Source organism: Triturus cristatus, chromosome 1_2, assembly GCF_964204655.1.
Source record: "Triturus cristatus chromosome 1_2, aTriCri1.1, whole genome shotgun sequence".
NCBI classification, from domain to species: Eukaryota; Metazoa; Chordata; class Amphibia; order Caudata; family Salamandridae; genus Triturus; species Triturus cristatus.
The window spans coordinates 364,800,051-364,816,348 of NC_140580.1; the positions used below are offsets into that span (position 1 = coordinate 364,800,051).

General features: G+C 40.9%; 1 protein-coding gene across 1 annotated transcript in view; it reads right to left on the reverse strand.

Moving 5' to 3' along the window:
* LOC146867373 (pulmonary surfactant-associated protein D-like) overlaps positions 1–16,298 on the reverse strand; it is a 71,601-nt gene that overhangs the window by 18,546 nt on the left and 36,757 nt on the right. Inside the window, exons 3-4 of the mRNA XM_085604672.1 lie at positions 12,253–12,396; positions 810–893 (exon numbers count right to left, since the gene is read on the reverse strand). Of these exons, the coding sequence (XP_085460798.1) occupies positions 810–893; positions 12,253–12,396 (228 nt within the window). The remainder of the gene's footprint in view (positions 1–809; positions 894–12,252; positions 12,397–16,298) is intronic.

Consider the following 16,298-nt stretch of genomic DNA (forward strand, 5'->3'; position numbering starts at 1 on the left):
AAAAATTAGATAATGCTGATAATAAAGAATAGATTTAGTCAAAAATACAAATAGGTAGCACAGGGGCGGTAGTCAAATCAATACATAGTGCATCTATTCCGCCTCTGAAGATATATCTATCTATAAAAATCGGATACAGTTGCTTGCCACTCTAGGACGGCATTGAAGTTTCCCAATTTTTCCTGTTGTCATTTAAGGCGGGGGGTAAGTCAGGAGCAGTCTTACCCACTCATAGGGGTGGGGGGAAATGTCTGAACAAGGGGGGTGGGGAAGAGAGAAGAGAGAAGTTGGGGTAAACAATGAAATGGGGTGTATTAAATTAAGTTTTGATTGAATTGTTGGAATAAAGTTTGGGGGGTTTGGGGGAAATGCAATTTATTTCATGATGTCATACTGTATATAGTTATGCGATTGGGTAAAACTTCAACTGTCCTAAATAAAGTGGCCTTTTCTGCTATGATGTACATGAGTGGGCTGTGTTTGTTGCGCGATCAGTTACCAACCCAACTTGGGAGTCTGTAACAGATCAGTAGTTTGAGACAGAAATTTTATACACAAACCATTAATACATAACAAACCGACTCAGAAATTGAAAGGAATACCTATTTCACTACCCTTCAAAATTGTGATTCAGTATGAGTTGCAGAATCTATTTTTCGAGTTGGAAAAAGTATACTGAATAACAAAATGTTTTTTGAATATATCAAGAAATGATTTAGTGATCGTGCACCCTGTATTTTACTGAATATTGCTAAAACTAAATAAATGAAATACATGGAACAGTCTCCGATTTTAAGTACTATTTTCACCTTTCTTCAGCTTGGTGGAGGCATCCCGCAATACATTCAGCAGTAAATTCATAGCACTCATTTGTCTCTTAAGTAGGTCAAGATCTGTGGATAAAAATATATGATTAGGACACGGTGTTTTTGTAAATATGATGTTTATATGCAATCACAAGTGTTTGTTAGCAGTAAGATAGTATCAATGTAGCCCTTATAGGTTCAAAACGAAGATTTACACATTTCAGCTCATTCAGTAGGGCAAGAAATATTTTGGGGAAATAAATTGTGGAATTCAAATGTGAAATTGTAATACTTTTGCATCCATACAATTGAAGTCACTTTAACCTTTCTTTTGTTGAGTACATCTCTCTCTCTCTCTCTCTCTCTCTCTCTCTCTCTCTCTCTTTCTCTCTCTCTCTCTCTCTCTCTCTCTCTCTCTCATGTATATGTATATAATCGCTTAATCCTCATGCAAAGACGAACACGGACCCATCAATTAGTGCAATACTTTATTCAGTCCAACAGTAACGCACCTACGCATGACGCGTTTCGGCCCACTCGAGACCTTGATCACATGACGCTGTTAGGGGAAGCCTGATTTTTAAAGTGCCAGTGCAATATCACGTGCCCGGAAAGGCCAACAGACATAGAAAACATCACACAACATAATGTTGTACCATACATGTAACTGCCTAATGCAAAAAGTACTGAACATTTATGAACTTATGATGGCCCATATTCGTAGCATGTTTGCATAAATGGCTGTAAACAAATTTCTTGTGAGGAATACATCCAGGTTAAAGGGAGCAAACCGATAAAATATCTAACAAATCTATAACTGCATAAAAATATATAAATATGGGTCTGTGTATTTACGGCCTCTGCCTTAAAAAATCAGATCTGGTAAAAACATCATTAAGCTAAAATCTTACATGTTATGTATCCACAATTTTTGAGCACCAATGCGTTTAGTGTATAATTGACTTCGGAAAAATAGCAGCAACAATATGTTCAACTGTATAATCAATATGAGTTATACAGCAATGGCAGACATTAATTAAATAAAACTACTAACCCGTGTGACATGGAGGTAAATCACTGCCTAAAAAGACAGGTAGTGTCTAGATTTCGTCCATTTTGCCAATGGGACCTGTGTACAGAGATATCTAATAAAACCCTAATGGGTGTATGGTACCATAAGAAATAAATCATACTAGACCGGGTTAGGGTTTGCCTGTGTCACTGTGTGTTGTACCTAAATCATTTACCATGGTATTCCTTATTCGAATAATTGTCCCAATGGTACCTAGATGTAAATGTGGTTGACCTCTTGGAAGAATTTGCTTGCATATATGCTACTTTGATATATTGCTATATAGCCTAGGCCACCCAGGGTTACAAAAAAAAACAACAACAAAAAAAAGAAAAAAGGGGAACGATCAGCTTAAAGGTAATCTAGGCATGATTAGGACAAAAAATTGTATCATGTTCATTAAATCATTGAACTACTGAAGGAACATTGTTCAGAAAGGTCATACATCGATTAAACCCTCTGTATACTATTTGCCTAAAATTCTGCTAAAACATTTATTTAATATCATCATAAATGTTAAAAAATGATAGAAAAATCCTAAAATTATCCTCTTTAAAGAATAAATATAGTGATCAAGAAATCAGGAACCCTTAGAAATTTATTACAACATAAATGTCTAAAATCTCATCTTAAGATGGGTTGATTTCCATAACGTCATCATTAATTTTCATATTTTATTGTTCTCAGTGTGTGAATCCTATGACTGTTGCCTGAAAAAGTGCTCGTGCTAAAATTAAAAATATTGTATTGATAAAATTACTTGATAACAAAATATTCTGTACATGTCTCGAGAAGGCATGACATCTAGTTTGACTGGTTTTAATGGTATATGCACTGAAGCTGTTACAGTAAACTGCATTGAGACCTGACTCACAGACACGTAAAAAAATCTTTGCTTGAATTCAGTCCATTCGGTGTCTTAGAATCAAGCTCGAGAATGTATTGTGTCTCTAGTTTCCTCAGTAGTGCTTCCCGATCCCCCCACGTCTAAGCGGTGGGATGGTATGAATGACGAAGTAGCTGAGATGTTCCAAGCTACTGTCATGAATATCTTTAAAATGCCTAGCTACTGGGTAAGAAGCATCTTGGTTGCTGATGGCCCTCATGTGCTGGAGTATACGTTTGTGAGTCTGCAACTTGGTGCTACCAATATATTGCAGGCCACACGTACACTCCAGCACATACACTACAAAATCAGTGTTGCAGGTTATCTTCTTAGTTATTTTTTGGGGAACTTCAGAAAACGGGGACCTGTATGTCGTGGTACTTTTTCCTAGTTTACAGGCTTTGCAGGTGGAACATATGATAAACCCTTTAGTGGTTTGCAGCCAGTTACTCTTAGTGCCAATTTCTGGACTGCTTTTCACAAGCATGTCACTCATGGAGCGAGCTTTCCGAAAGGTGATATTAGGGGCATCTGTCATTAAGTCACCTATCACCTGGTCATTCTGTATAAGTGCCCAGCTTTTCTTGAAAATGTTGTGTAGGACTCCCTGTTGGCGACTAAATGTTATTATTAGTCTCGGTGGGTCTGTTGAGGTTGTGGGGAGAGTGTTGTCTATCTTGGTATCAGCACTGTGGCACAAGGCTTTAGGTCTAGGTATGGCTCTGGTTTTCAAATTTGCCTTGTCAATCACTGCTGATGTGTAACCCCTTGCTTAAAATCTCATTTTGCTTTCGCCTTGGGCTGACCAACAATCGTCATCTAAACTGCAAATTCGCCTGATGCGCAGCGTCTCACCGTAGGGTATACTGCGGATGAGATGTTCGGGATGGTGGCTGGTGGCATGAAGCACCGTGTACCCGGCTGTTGCTTTGCGATGCAGTTTGGTCTCAAGACTACCATTCAGAATAAAGACTTCTACGTCTAGGAAGTTGACGGATTTCTGACTTATCTGGGCTGTGAATTGTAAATTCAGTTGGTTAACATTAATTTCCTGAATAAAATTCACTGCCGCTGGTTCTCAACCCTTCCAGATTAAGAATAAATCGTCAATCTAACGATACCGAACGATAATATTCTCAGACATGACTTTCATGAATCGGGTATTGAGGACTTGTTCTTCCCACATGCCCATATTTAAACAAGCATAGCTTGGGGAAAAGGAAGCCCCCATTGCCACGCCTCTCATCTGTTGAAAGATTAAGTTCTGAAACAAGAAGTAGTTATTGTTTAAACAGATGGAAATAATTTCCAGAATCATTTTACTGTGATTCATCATACAAAGTGGTTGAGTTCTCAGAAAATGTTCAACTGCCTTTATCCCGTCTCGATGATGTATACTGGTATACAGGGCAGTTACGTCAAGAGTGATCAGTAAGTAGTCCTCCTGCCATTCTATGTTCTCAATTTTCCTCAGGAAGTCCCTCATTTCCTGTAAATAGGAAGGCAACCGCTTCACATGTTCTTGTAAAAAGTAGTCAATATATAGTGACGTTTTCTCCATGATGCTGCTTCTAGCCGAAATAATTGGCCTACCAGGGGGTTTGGTTGCATCCTTGTGGATTTTTGGAATTAGATAGAAAACCGGGATGACTGGATGGTTCACTTTTAAAAATTTAAATTCATCAACACTGAGCAGCCCTGCACTTTTTCATGATAATAATTTGGTGAAAAAATCACTCCATGCTGTTTTGACCACTTTCCAATCAATCCTTTTATAACATGATCGGTCATTCAAATGGGTTAGTGCTTCTTCTACATACACAGGACAATATTCCCGCCTTTGTCTGATTGGCGTACAATCACGTTGTCATATATATTTATATATCCAGGCTCAGGTCCACCATGGACGTACGTGAGCACTCAGGGGCGGGTGCAGTCAAAGACGGGGTGGTGGGTCCACGGAATCAATCAAGCTCATACTCTCAGAGAATGGAAGATGCCACACTCATGGATGGTGACAAACACGTTTTTTATTTCACCGGGTTCAAGGAAACAGGACGTGTTTCGGCTCGTGCCTTTCTCGACTGTACAGTTTACCGGCAACAACGCCATATTATATACAAGGAGCTGTCACAGCAAACAACTTTGTCCTTGGGTGTGCACCCCAGGACATAGCAGGCGCCAGTCCTGGGGGGAATGGCGATCCCCAGGGTCAATATTAGCTTCTGGAGGGGAGCCCCTTCCTTGAACTTCCACAGGCCTGGTCCGGGGAGGTGGTGGTCCTCGGGCAGAGAATGGCCTGGGAGGAGGGGCCGCGTGCCCCCCCTCCTTCTTTAAAAAACAAGAAAGCCATGGGAGGTGACCCTCTATGGGAGACAGGAGGGGGGTCCGCATGACCCTCCACACCATAATTAATTTAGCCCAGAGGAGGGGCTGGTCCCCGGGTCTCGGAACGTCTGTGCGGCCCGCTAAGCATTTTATTTTAATCCCTGGGGAGGTAATGGTTCCTGGGGCGCGGGGGGGGGTCTGTGTGCCTCCCTCTATTTTTTTTAATAAACCCTGCATGCCCCCAGGACCTGGCCCACCCTGGGACTACAATGAAAACAGGCGCGGAAGCAGTGCTCGTTTATATTTGCAAATATTTTGCTAAAATTGCTGTGGATTAAAAAAAATGTTTTTAGTACATGGCGGAGTTCCATGGGAACCCCAAGGCCTGGGGATCAGGGTATTCCTACCCTGCCCCTTTTTCTTTTTCCCCCCACTTTGTTGTGGGGCTCGTCTGAAGCAGAGTCCAAAGATGGCAACCAACCCTTCCTGGTTGAATTGTTGGCAGCCAATCAGAGCTCTGCATTTTTCCACACGAGCTCATTATTATTCACATATTAGCTGTGGCCACAGATATCCAAATAACAAAAAGCACAATCTGTGTGCCAAAAGCTAGCTTTCTGCCAAAATTGGTGCAATTCTGTCCAGCGATTCAGGCTGCAATTGTGTCTAAAGCTCCAAAGGGCATTAAGATGGGAAATATACTTATTTTCAGCCCCTTTTTCTCGGCCCCTGCTTGATGGATTGCATCAAAACTTACCAAGCACTACAAGAAGTACTTGCACAGCTTTTGGGGAAAATTTCGTGAAGATTCATCAAACAAAGATATAGGCAAGTAAAAAAACACTTATCTATGGAAACATGGTCCTAACTATAACTACCTAGTAAACTATATATATATTTTCAATGCTCAAAGATGTGGAGTTAAGCATAACAAGGCTCTGGATATCTACATATAGTTACCTTCAGACTCAGGATATTTTGATATCTAGTATTATTTATTATGACAATATATTTGAACTCAATATTCTGATATGCAACTGACATACAACTAAGTCTGGAGTCCTTCCAGACTCCAACGTTCTTCACTTTCAGCACTGATACACGAGAAGGTCCTAAGTCTACTAACAAAATCTCTGCTGGCCAGATACCTGGAAATACCCAACCACCATGAATTCGGTTTCAAAAGCCTTATGTTTCAACTAATTTAATACTGTCAATTTGTGAAGTAAAAGGAAACAGGCCGAAAGTCTGGCCTTGATCCTTAATTATATAGGTGAGATTTTTAAATATCACCTACAAATCATCTTTGTAGTAGTAACAAAGAATACTAGATGTTTCACATATGCTCCATTAAAGGTGCATATAGAAGCTAAATAGCAGAGGTCACAGTAATGCTCCCAGCAAATCCCACCGTCTGGTGTTATCATACAAGATTAAATGTGGATATGGCTAGAGGTCTGGCTCCTCCATGAAGAATTCAAGTCAACCAAGCTAACCAAGTGGGCAATACTGAACAAGCTAGGTAGCGAAAGCCAACATCAGAGATGCCATTATAAACATTGGAAGCAGCTATTAGATACAGTGAGATCTGTGCTCTGATACCACAGTCACATTCCCACCCACCTAAGTCATCCATGATGTCTGTAGTCACCTTTGTAGTTCATCTAATAGATTATTAGTGAGTGATTTCAACTATCCTCTTAGCCCATGTTCAAGGAGCTTTGAGTTGTATAAAGCAGAGTTGCAGATTGGCATAAAATATGAATGGTCCTAATGATCCTCATGTATATTTTTTCAACAGTAAATTAACTAGTGCTATTTTGAGGTTTGATTGACCACATCTATTGCTAAGCATGATAGGTAGCATCTGCAAGTAAAAGTAGTAAAATCAATTTGTAATTTGTTATATAGGCAGAAGTGATTTCCTATGGGATAACTTTTCCTGAACTTTTGCCCTTATTATGGGTAGCGTTCTCTTTAGACTCTGTTATTTTTGCAGATTTTCTACCAGGCTGACATGTCACATTGAGCAGATTCCATAGGTATTTATTAAGTCATCTAAAGGTTTTCTAGACTTTCTGTGGAAGATCCTTTAAAGAACCTATTGTCATAATAACATGCATTTTCACTTGGAGCTCCATGTCATAATATGCTTTTTCAGTATGAGGTGTTTGTGACTTTTTTTTCTCACTGTGGGTTAGGAGATAACCACAGCAAGCTTTGGGGCATATAATCAACAACCGGCGATAATTATCGCTAAGCGCTAGGATAATTATCGCCGGCTATCGCTTGTTTTTATCACAGAGATAGCGCGCTATCAGCGACGCTTATCTCCAGAGCGATAAAAATAACCGAGTTAGCTGCCAAATGTGCAATTATCGTTGGGATTCCAGCGATAATCGCACAACGTTTGGAGCTACGTTGTTGATAGGGCAGGGCAGACTTAACCATGATATCCACCTTCCATTGGATATCATGGCTAAGTCAAACTAAAAGCAGGCGTAAGGAAAGTAGAGATAACCGCGGTTAACGCTACTTTTTTTATCGCTATGCTTGCTAGCGTGCCCATTGATAATTGGAGAAATGTCGGTTAGCGACATTTCTCCAGTTATTTTGGGGAGGAACGCCCACTTTGCATCTCATTAGAGATGCAAAGCTGGGCGTTCAGGAAACAGGCGCTAAGGCATGGATTCACGCGTTAGCGTGTCCATGCTGATAGGGCAATAAAATTAACGCTAAAGCGGCGATAATTTTATCGCATCGCCTTGATGATATGCCCTTTTGTTTGCAAATGCTCATTGCAGGCACCCATGTCCATTCCAGAAAACCCGTGACAGCAGGCAGTGAATTGCAGGATAAACTTTCACGAATGCATTTTAATATAGTCACGATTACTTCTTTAGTGCTGTCTATTTAGGCAACATTTCTGACTGGGTCATCTTAGGAAACACACCAATGTACCTGAGAGAATATCCAATGAAATGTGACAGCTATATGAGTACAGCCAGAACTTACTCTGGGCGCAGAGCTCCTTTAATCCCTCGCTGAGCATTTTATTGACAAAAATTCCCTTTCAATTATAGCAGGTCAATTTCATGACGGACTGAATATGAATAATGTGGAAACATCTCCAGCAATACTTAAAAAACAAGGAAGTTTCTAATGCAAACATTAAGTACCTTCCAGGAAAAGCATGTGTTTGATGCATGAAGGTAACCTCTTCCCCTCTAGTCATAAAGGCTTGAAAGTTTTACCAGACATCGAATTAACTTTTTTGATAACCTGTTGCAATCCTCTCCAATAGCTTGTGTATCAAAGAAAAGTCAGTCATTTGGTGAAATTGGCTATGGACAAATCCAGGAAAGAAAGAAGTTGAAAATATCTTTCTCTAGAGCACTTATGGTGAGCAAAGCATGGAGATCAGCTAGGGGTTCTTCTCGGACACTGCTGTAATGTCGTTGCACCATGAAGTGCTCCAAACAACTTCACTGCACCCAAAATAATTGTATAAAAGAAATAATCTCATCCTGCTATACTCTCACGTTCTTCTTTGATTAGAGCTCTAAGTTTGAGACATTTCTTTAACTATAATGCCTGGATCAGGAGTCTGTCATAGAACAATGGCCTACTTTTAAAGGAATATAGCATTTGTTCAAAGGAAATCTGCCATTACTCTGTCCCCATGGGAGAGGGATCACCGACAAAATGTATAAATGACCGCCAAGCAGCCGATCATTAATACTGAATTGACAGGAACCACCATCACGACGGTTCCTGCCAATGCATTTTGCAGTTTGGTGCAGGGCTGTCACAGGGTAATAATGATTCCCAGGTCATGGGAGACCCCATGGCAAGGGGAGAATTAATTTTTTATTTACAATCACATTTCAGGATTTAAAAAAATAAAAAATAAAGGCCCTAAGAGCCTATTATAAATGTTCCGCTTTACAGAATATAAAACGACGGTCGGATTAAACGAATAATTGCCTGCAGAAATGTGTATCACCTGATATGGTACATCGCGCAAATGTAGTTAAAATGATCAAGACGGACAAACGACAAATAAGGACTATAAGACCAAGGTGCCTATTCCGCTCCTGTAAAACCCAGGTACGAATGGTCGTACGGAGCATTTTCTCCGTACGACTCGTACCCGGGAATTCCAGCGTACAAACCAGCAAGTACGATTCGTACAGAAATACCATTTACGTATGAATCATAAAAAACACCATACGGCAAAAAAATACATACAATTCTGACCCTGGACAGCGCGTACGCGACGTCCGCACCGAGTCAGGCAGCGTTTTACTAACCAGCAAGTACAATTCGTACCTACAGCACTCCGCACGGCTATATTTTTACGGGAGCCAAAAAGTGCCGGAAAAGCTAAGTACGCTGCAATGCACGAGGAAAAGGGGGCCCGCTACGTGACGTACACGCCATCACCCACATCGTACGTGTCATCATGTAAGGTGCGTACCCCAACATGGCATATGTACGGACTGTACCCTCCACCCCCTGTACGTATGGACCGTACCCCCCACCCCCATATGTACGGACCGTACCCCCCACCCGCGTATGTCAGCACCATACCCCAGGCGTAACCCCCACCCGCGTATGTCCGCACTTTACCCCAGGCGTACCACCCACCCGCGTATGTATGGACCATACCCCAGGTGTACCCCCACCCGCGTATGTCCGCACCATACCCCAGGCATACCCCCACCCGCGTATGTCCGCACCGTACCCCAGGCATACCCCCCACCCGCGTATGTACGGACCGTACCCCAGGCGTACCCCCCACCCACGTATGTCCGCACCGTACCCCAGGTGTACCCCCCACCCACGTATGTCCGCACCGTACCCCAGGCGTACCCCCACCCGCGTATGTACGGACCGTACCCCAGGCATACCCCCCACCCGCGTATGTCCGCACCGTACCCCAGGCGTACCCCCCACCCGCGTATGTCCGCACCGTACCCCAGGCGTACCCCCCACCCGCGTATGTACGGACCGTACCCCAGGCGTACCCAATCCTCGCGTATGTACGGACCGTACATAGGCGAGGATTGGGGTATGCCTGGGGTACGGTCCGTACATATGGGGGGTGGGGGGTACGGTGCGGATGTACGTGGGAGGGGTGGGAGGCTGGGGGGGCCGTATGACTCGTACCCCGGGCGCAAGTGTACTCGGGGTAGGGGTCGTACAAAGTTCGCTCCGTACGGGGCCTTTTCCATGCGTTTGTGTTTACGGACGGGCGGTACGGATCGTACTTGCGCGCTCGGACTTCAGTTTTACGAGTTGTAAGTAAAACTGTCCGGGGACGTCTCGTAGACTGTTCCTGAGGCGATTCGTATGTAGTTTCCACGTACGAATCGTACTTCGCCGTTTGTACGGGAGATGTACAATTCGTATGTAAAAAAAATACGGATACGATTCGTACGGGAAAAAAAAATCCAGGATCGGAATCGACCCCCAAACTGGAACTGCACCGGTACGAAAGTAGAACAAGAAGCCAGGTTGAATATTTTGAATAGCCAATAAACCAAGAAGCCCTGAAGAAGTCATGTGATAATCCTTGCACAACGAAATACGTGTTGGCTAAATAAAGAAACAAAAATAAAGACGGCCAAGATTGCCCATATATGTTTTGAAATAATTAATGAAATTGGAAATCTTGCACATGTTTGTGTGCTCAGGTCTTCGGCTAACTAGTTTAAATGTTGGTGGTATGTATACTCCATCGCAACGGTGACAGATGATACCTACCCTCAACATAATGATCCGCCTGTCCAATTTAGATGTAGGGGACTATATGTTTAGCTACAGAAGGACCTACTTGATCACCACTATAATTTCTCCGATGTCGCAATGGATCCTGCCAATGCATTATAAATTACGGCTTGCTTGGGGATCATCTATAAATTTGGCGGGCGATCCCTCTGCCATGGAGTTGGAGTAATTTGCTCCATTCTCCTGGCGGAACAATGTTCTGTCCACCAAATTATAAATTAGGCCTAAAGTCTTCATGTATGCTATATGGACTTTAATTCCTGTCAGTGGTTTCTGTTCTATATACAGTGATTTCCTTTCCAGATATAGCACAGACTGTTACTCAGTCTACTTTTTAAAATCATGATGCACAAAAACCCTATTGTAGTCAGATTTTATTTGCGTCTGCTTGCTCTATGTGTGCAGTGAAAGAAGCAGCAGTTGACACCACACTACATACCGAAAAAGAACATAACATTAAGAAAAGGAAATATAATTAGCTGGAAGACCAACACAGGCAAATGATTTGGTGCCCCTGTGGAACAAGCTCTGACTAGATCAGAGGAATCAACCAAAATGTACAGTCTTCAAAAGAGTTGTGAGTCTAAACTTCCTCACAGAAACATTCTACAACTACCCTAATTCCACTTGGGACATTTCCCCTTCTAAGGGAGATAACTTCCGACACCCTGAAAGTCTGTAAATCCACCTTTGCAGAACAGCTTACAGAGACAAAAACACCCTCATCTCCGTTGTCTGCCTACTTCTGAAAACTTGCTGGTAATTAGCTGAAAAAAACAACTGAATAGATGTCAAACCAGAAGTGCTGCAAAGTGGCTTCTGGTCAAAAGAAACCACTATAGAAAGCAATTAAAATACATGCAACTAGGTAAATAACAAATAAGTTTAAATTAATGATTTCATTTATTCATTCATAAAATGCTCTCCCACTGCACAGTGCTTGTACAGTACCTTGCCAGGCCTCCTCATGAGAGGCAGTTATCATGAATAGCTAGCATCCATCAAAAATGTTCTACGTGGGTTGGATATGCCTCCCGTTTCCACCAAACTGTGTTTGCTCAATACATAACTAAATTACGTTGTGATATTCCACTGTATATGCTTAAAACTGTCCACAAGCAATCATAACCAATGTACTACACAGTATCCCAAAAGAAAATACAACCTTTCTAAACTACAATTGAACATCCATCCTTGATTAAGAAGCAACTATTCCACATCGATTATACTTGGTTGTAGTAGTACAAACATAACCCTGATGAGAACACAACCACTTTGACCTTTCATTGCGTACAATTTCACACCTATCTCTAGGACACAACCATTCCACATGTTGATGCTGTGCTTTATAATTGGAGGACACTTACCTAAACTAGTGAAATCCCCTTTCTCTCCCTTTTGCCCAGGTAGCCCAAGGTCTCCTTTCTGGCCTGCTGCACCTCTGGAACCGGGGTTTCCTTGAGGCCCAGCCTTTCCTGGGGGACCTTGGATACCCCTCAATCCTTGCAAACCTGAAACAAAAACAGTTAAAATACTGTTAGTGTAATGGCAATTTGTAGATGGAGTATCAATTGCATTTTAATGAGCTCACCTTATCTAATGATGCTAAATATTTGGTGTGTCTAGGTCACTGGACAATCTAGTACTGATATTTTGAAAAGGTAGAGGTAATTTAGGGATAGCTGAGTTACATCTCTATAATCAGGGTGAGATCAAAATAGATTGTTTGCAAAGCGTTGTGTAACTTCCCACTGAATTTCGCAAAGGTTCAACAAAACATAACTGGGGTGGGCGTAAATGTTGTAATTCTCTCTTACGTAATATGTAATTTTGTATTCTTTTTTTATTTCATTAAATTAATTTAGTTATGTTTTAGGTACTGTGATTAATTTATCTTGGGGCATATTCTTTGATTACCAGCTGTTTGGTGCTCGATTGAGGATTCTGTGGGTAGTGTTTTACTGCTGGAGTAATTGTATTTTGTGTGAGGTTTCAAATGTAATTGCTGTGTTTTGTTACTTTTAATTTTTTAATCACATTTTTTATCAACATAATGTTTTTACATTCCTTATTCAAACTTTTGTTTTTAGGTTTTGGTTTTAAAAAGTATTTTGATAAACATTTTGTGCTTCTGATTTTGTGTGAAAAACTATTATCTGTGCTGCAAAATGTTTTGAAAATTGTATTTGGCTTATGATTTAAGAGAATTTGTTTTCATGTCTCCAGCCACAAAATTTGTTTTTTTCTCAATGTCTGTGGGATTGATGTTAAAATAGTATCTGACCCCTTCCCAAATTAGGCATGTTTTCCAATGTTTGTGGGACTGATGTCAGACTTGCATATTGTAACCCCTTTCCCAAATCTTTGCCATTAACCCTAATGTATGGATGACAGGAATTAGAATAGTAAATTTGATCTCCTCAATTTTTGCAAGTTCTACAGTGTCAGTGGAGCTGGAATTAGAATAGTGAATTGCCCCCTCCCTCCTCTTTTATGGACTTTCCTCATTTTTGTGGGACAGTTCTTAGAATAGAAAAGTTTAACTCCCCCCACCCAAAACAATGCTTGTACGTCCCCCAATGCATGTGAAACAGGAGTTAACGTGTTAACGTAGCACTTTATCACCTCGTTTTCACACTCTGCCCAATGTTTGTGACCTGGAGTTATAATGGTTTAATGCGCCATTGCCATTTATGCACTTTGTCCAATGTTTGTGGGACTGAAGTCAGAAAGGTAAAAAGTAATTCAATCCTCGCTACAAAAAAAAAATATATATTTTAAACATCAAAATTAACTCCAGTATGAATAGAAAAAACATTAACATATTTTCTTTTGTCACTGAATTATTCAAAATACAGTTGAGGTACTTATTATTAAATATTGTTTGTATTTTTAAAACTTTTATATACGTCACAGAGATTTTAATATTTTGTTTTAAGCTTTTTATTTATGTAATTGTGCAGTGGACATCGAGAGATGTGGTGCCAGGATCCTATTTCATTGAATCAGGTAAGGAAACTTTAATTTTATATGTGTTTAAATTAATTAGCTTGGCTAAAGTTTGTTTTAGTAATGTTAAATGTAAATTATTGTTTGGAGATGTATTTGTTAACTGACATTAGAAACAGGTTAGTGTGTACTTTGCTTTTAGTGTACGGCACATGTGAGGGATACTTGTATTATAACGGATATTTTGAGGTTGTAATGGGATGGAGATTGTAGTGATACCATGCTCGTAGAAACTTTAGTTATTTGTTGTCTCTTTCAAATAAGGTCTGAAAAATGTATTGTTTTTAGGTTACAGGTACTAAAGATCTTCTCTTTTGGTCTTGCAATTATTACTACTGCTTATGCTGTTTTTAGGAAAATGTGCTGAATTGTTTGTTTTCCAATTATTATTTACATTTTTCTTCAGTTTTTCAATTTACAGACCTTGTAATTAAAATATTTCTCCAGTACTACTTCCAACTGTTGTAGGTAAAAGGAGTTGTTGATTTTTACAGCTCAGATCTGTGTAGGAACTATCTCCCTTGGAGCACTCTAGTGGTGAGGAACACATCTGCTCAACTATCTGAAGGCTGTGATGACATCTTATTGCAGGCAGTAAGATGTTCTAGGCCCTAGTGATGATTCATAAAACCTTCCATTGTGGGCTAAGATCGCTATAATAGCAAACTGAAGCCTAGTATTCCTAGTCATAACTTAAGTATGAAGGATAACGAGTGGCTTTACTCTTATAGTTTTAAGAGGGAGGCATTAGAAAGATAGATGTTCCAGGCCATTGAATTTCAGTGATGGAATGAATTTCCACTGTGATAAAGAAACTTATCTTGGTAGTAAAGGTTACAAAATGCTTGAAACCCATCTTTTCCAGTGAGCTATTTAATTCAGGTTAGGTGTTCTTTTTGAATTAAAAAGAAAAATGTTCAGGAGTAAGTAGTGGTTCACAGATCCACTGCCAACACTCAAAACAAACAACAGAATAAAAAGAAAACATTTCTATTTTTAGTGCAAACCCTTTTCCTTTAAGGAAGGCAATCACGGACATAGGGCTTGATTACAAGTCTGGCAGTCCACGGACCACCAGACTCACGCAGCGCAGTGTTGGTGGTCAGTCGGACCACCATTGCCCTGTCGCAGTCACCAGACAACTGCCATTCCCTGGCGGGGTTGTGGTGGTCTTGAGACTGCAATATGATTGGCGAGACTGCCGCGGCAAGAGAAGAGCTCATAGATTGGTGATTAATAGGTAATTGATCATGCTGCAACCTCTTAATATGATGCATTAAGAGATAAAATACATGTCTAATGAAAGAATTTAACTTGTAGGTGACTGTGTGTATGCCAATCTCCAATTGTGCCTGACACCATACCTGCATCTACAGTCACTAATGGAGAGGTGCAACCTTGTACACAAAAAACACGTTCTGTGGTAGAGTCTTCCTGCAATACTGATTCTAGTGTCTTCACAAAAGTTGGGGAGCATTACTATAAGTGCTTTAGATCTGCTGTAAAACCACTGTCTGTGCTCTGCCTTGTATTACCCGACCACACAAGTGGCCTACAAATAGGCCCAGACAATGATGACTTTGAGGATGAAAGCTTCCTCTTTGCTCCCATCATACACACAGAGGTACAAGAATGCCTAAGAGCAGGAAAGGGAAGTTCATACAAAAAAGAATAACCAACACCATTTTTAATATGAGGTAGAATTTTAACCAACTCCTTTCTGTTTATTTAAGAATCGCATATATAATGGAAAAAAAATATTAACCGGTCCTAAATACTACTCCTTCATTATTAAACTGAGAGTAAATTCAACACATTAAACAAATGTCATTTATTACATATTTTTTCTGTTTTTCTTACTTCTTCTGTATTTTTTTGTCCTTGTGTACTCCTATCCTCTCTGCTCCTGATTCAGCAATAGCACCTTCACGCTCTCCTTACTGCCAGGGGCGTAACACAGGTCCCTGCAGCGCAGTGGGTCCCCAAAACTTCAAGGGGGCCCAAGCCCTCATTTAGCCCCTTTGCAGCCCAAAGCAAATTAATATTCATGAGATATGGGATCACGTCAGCCCCTCGCCCCCAATCTAACTGCCACTTCTGTGGATGCTACAGGAGTGCTGTCAGCAGTCTGTGTCTGCTTCATGAACGTTTTGCAGCACCACCATTGCAGTGGTGCTGGAGCAATCTTCAGAATGGGGTTGCTGCCATTATTGTTGCATCACTGAAGTCATCAGGATTGTGAAAGACTTAAACGTCATACAAAAAAAAGTAGAGCAAATTTGCCACGCCTGTTCGGCAGGAGAGCGGTTAGGGTGCAGTATGTAGCCTAGTGTGCATTTCGGAGCACTGGTTTTGTAACGCACTGTTATTTACAGACAGCAACTTTTCCATTGAAATGGCCACT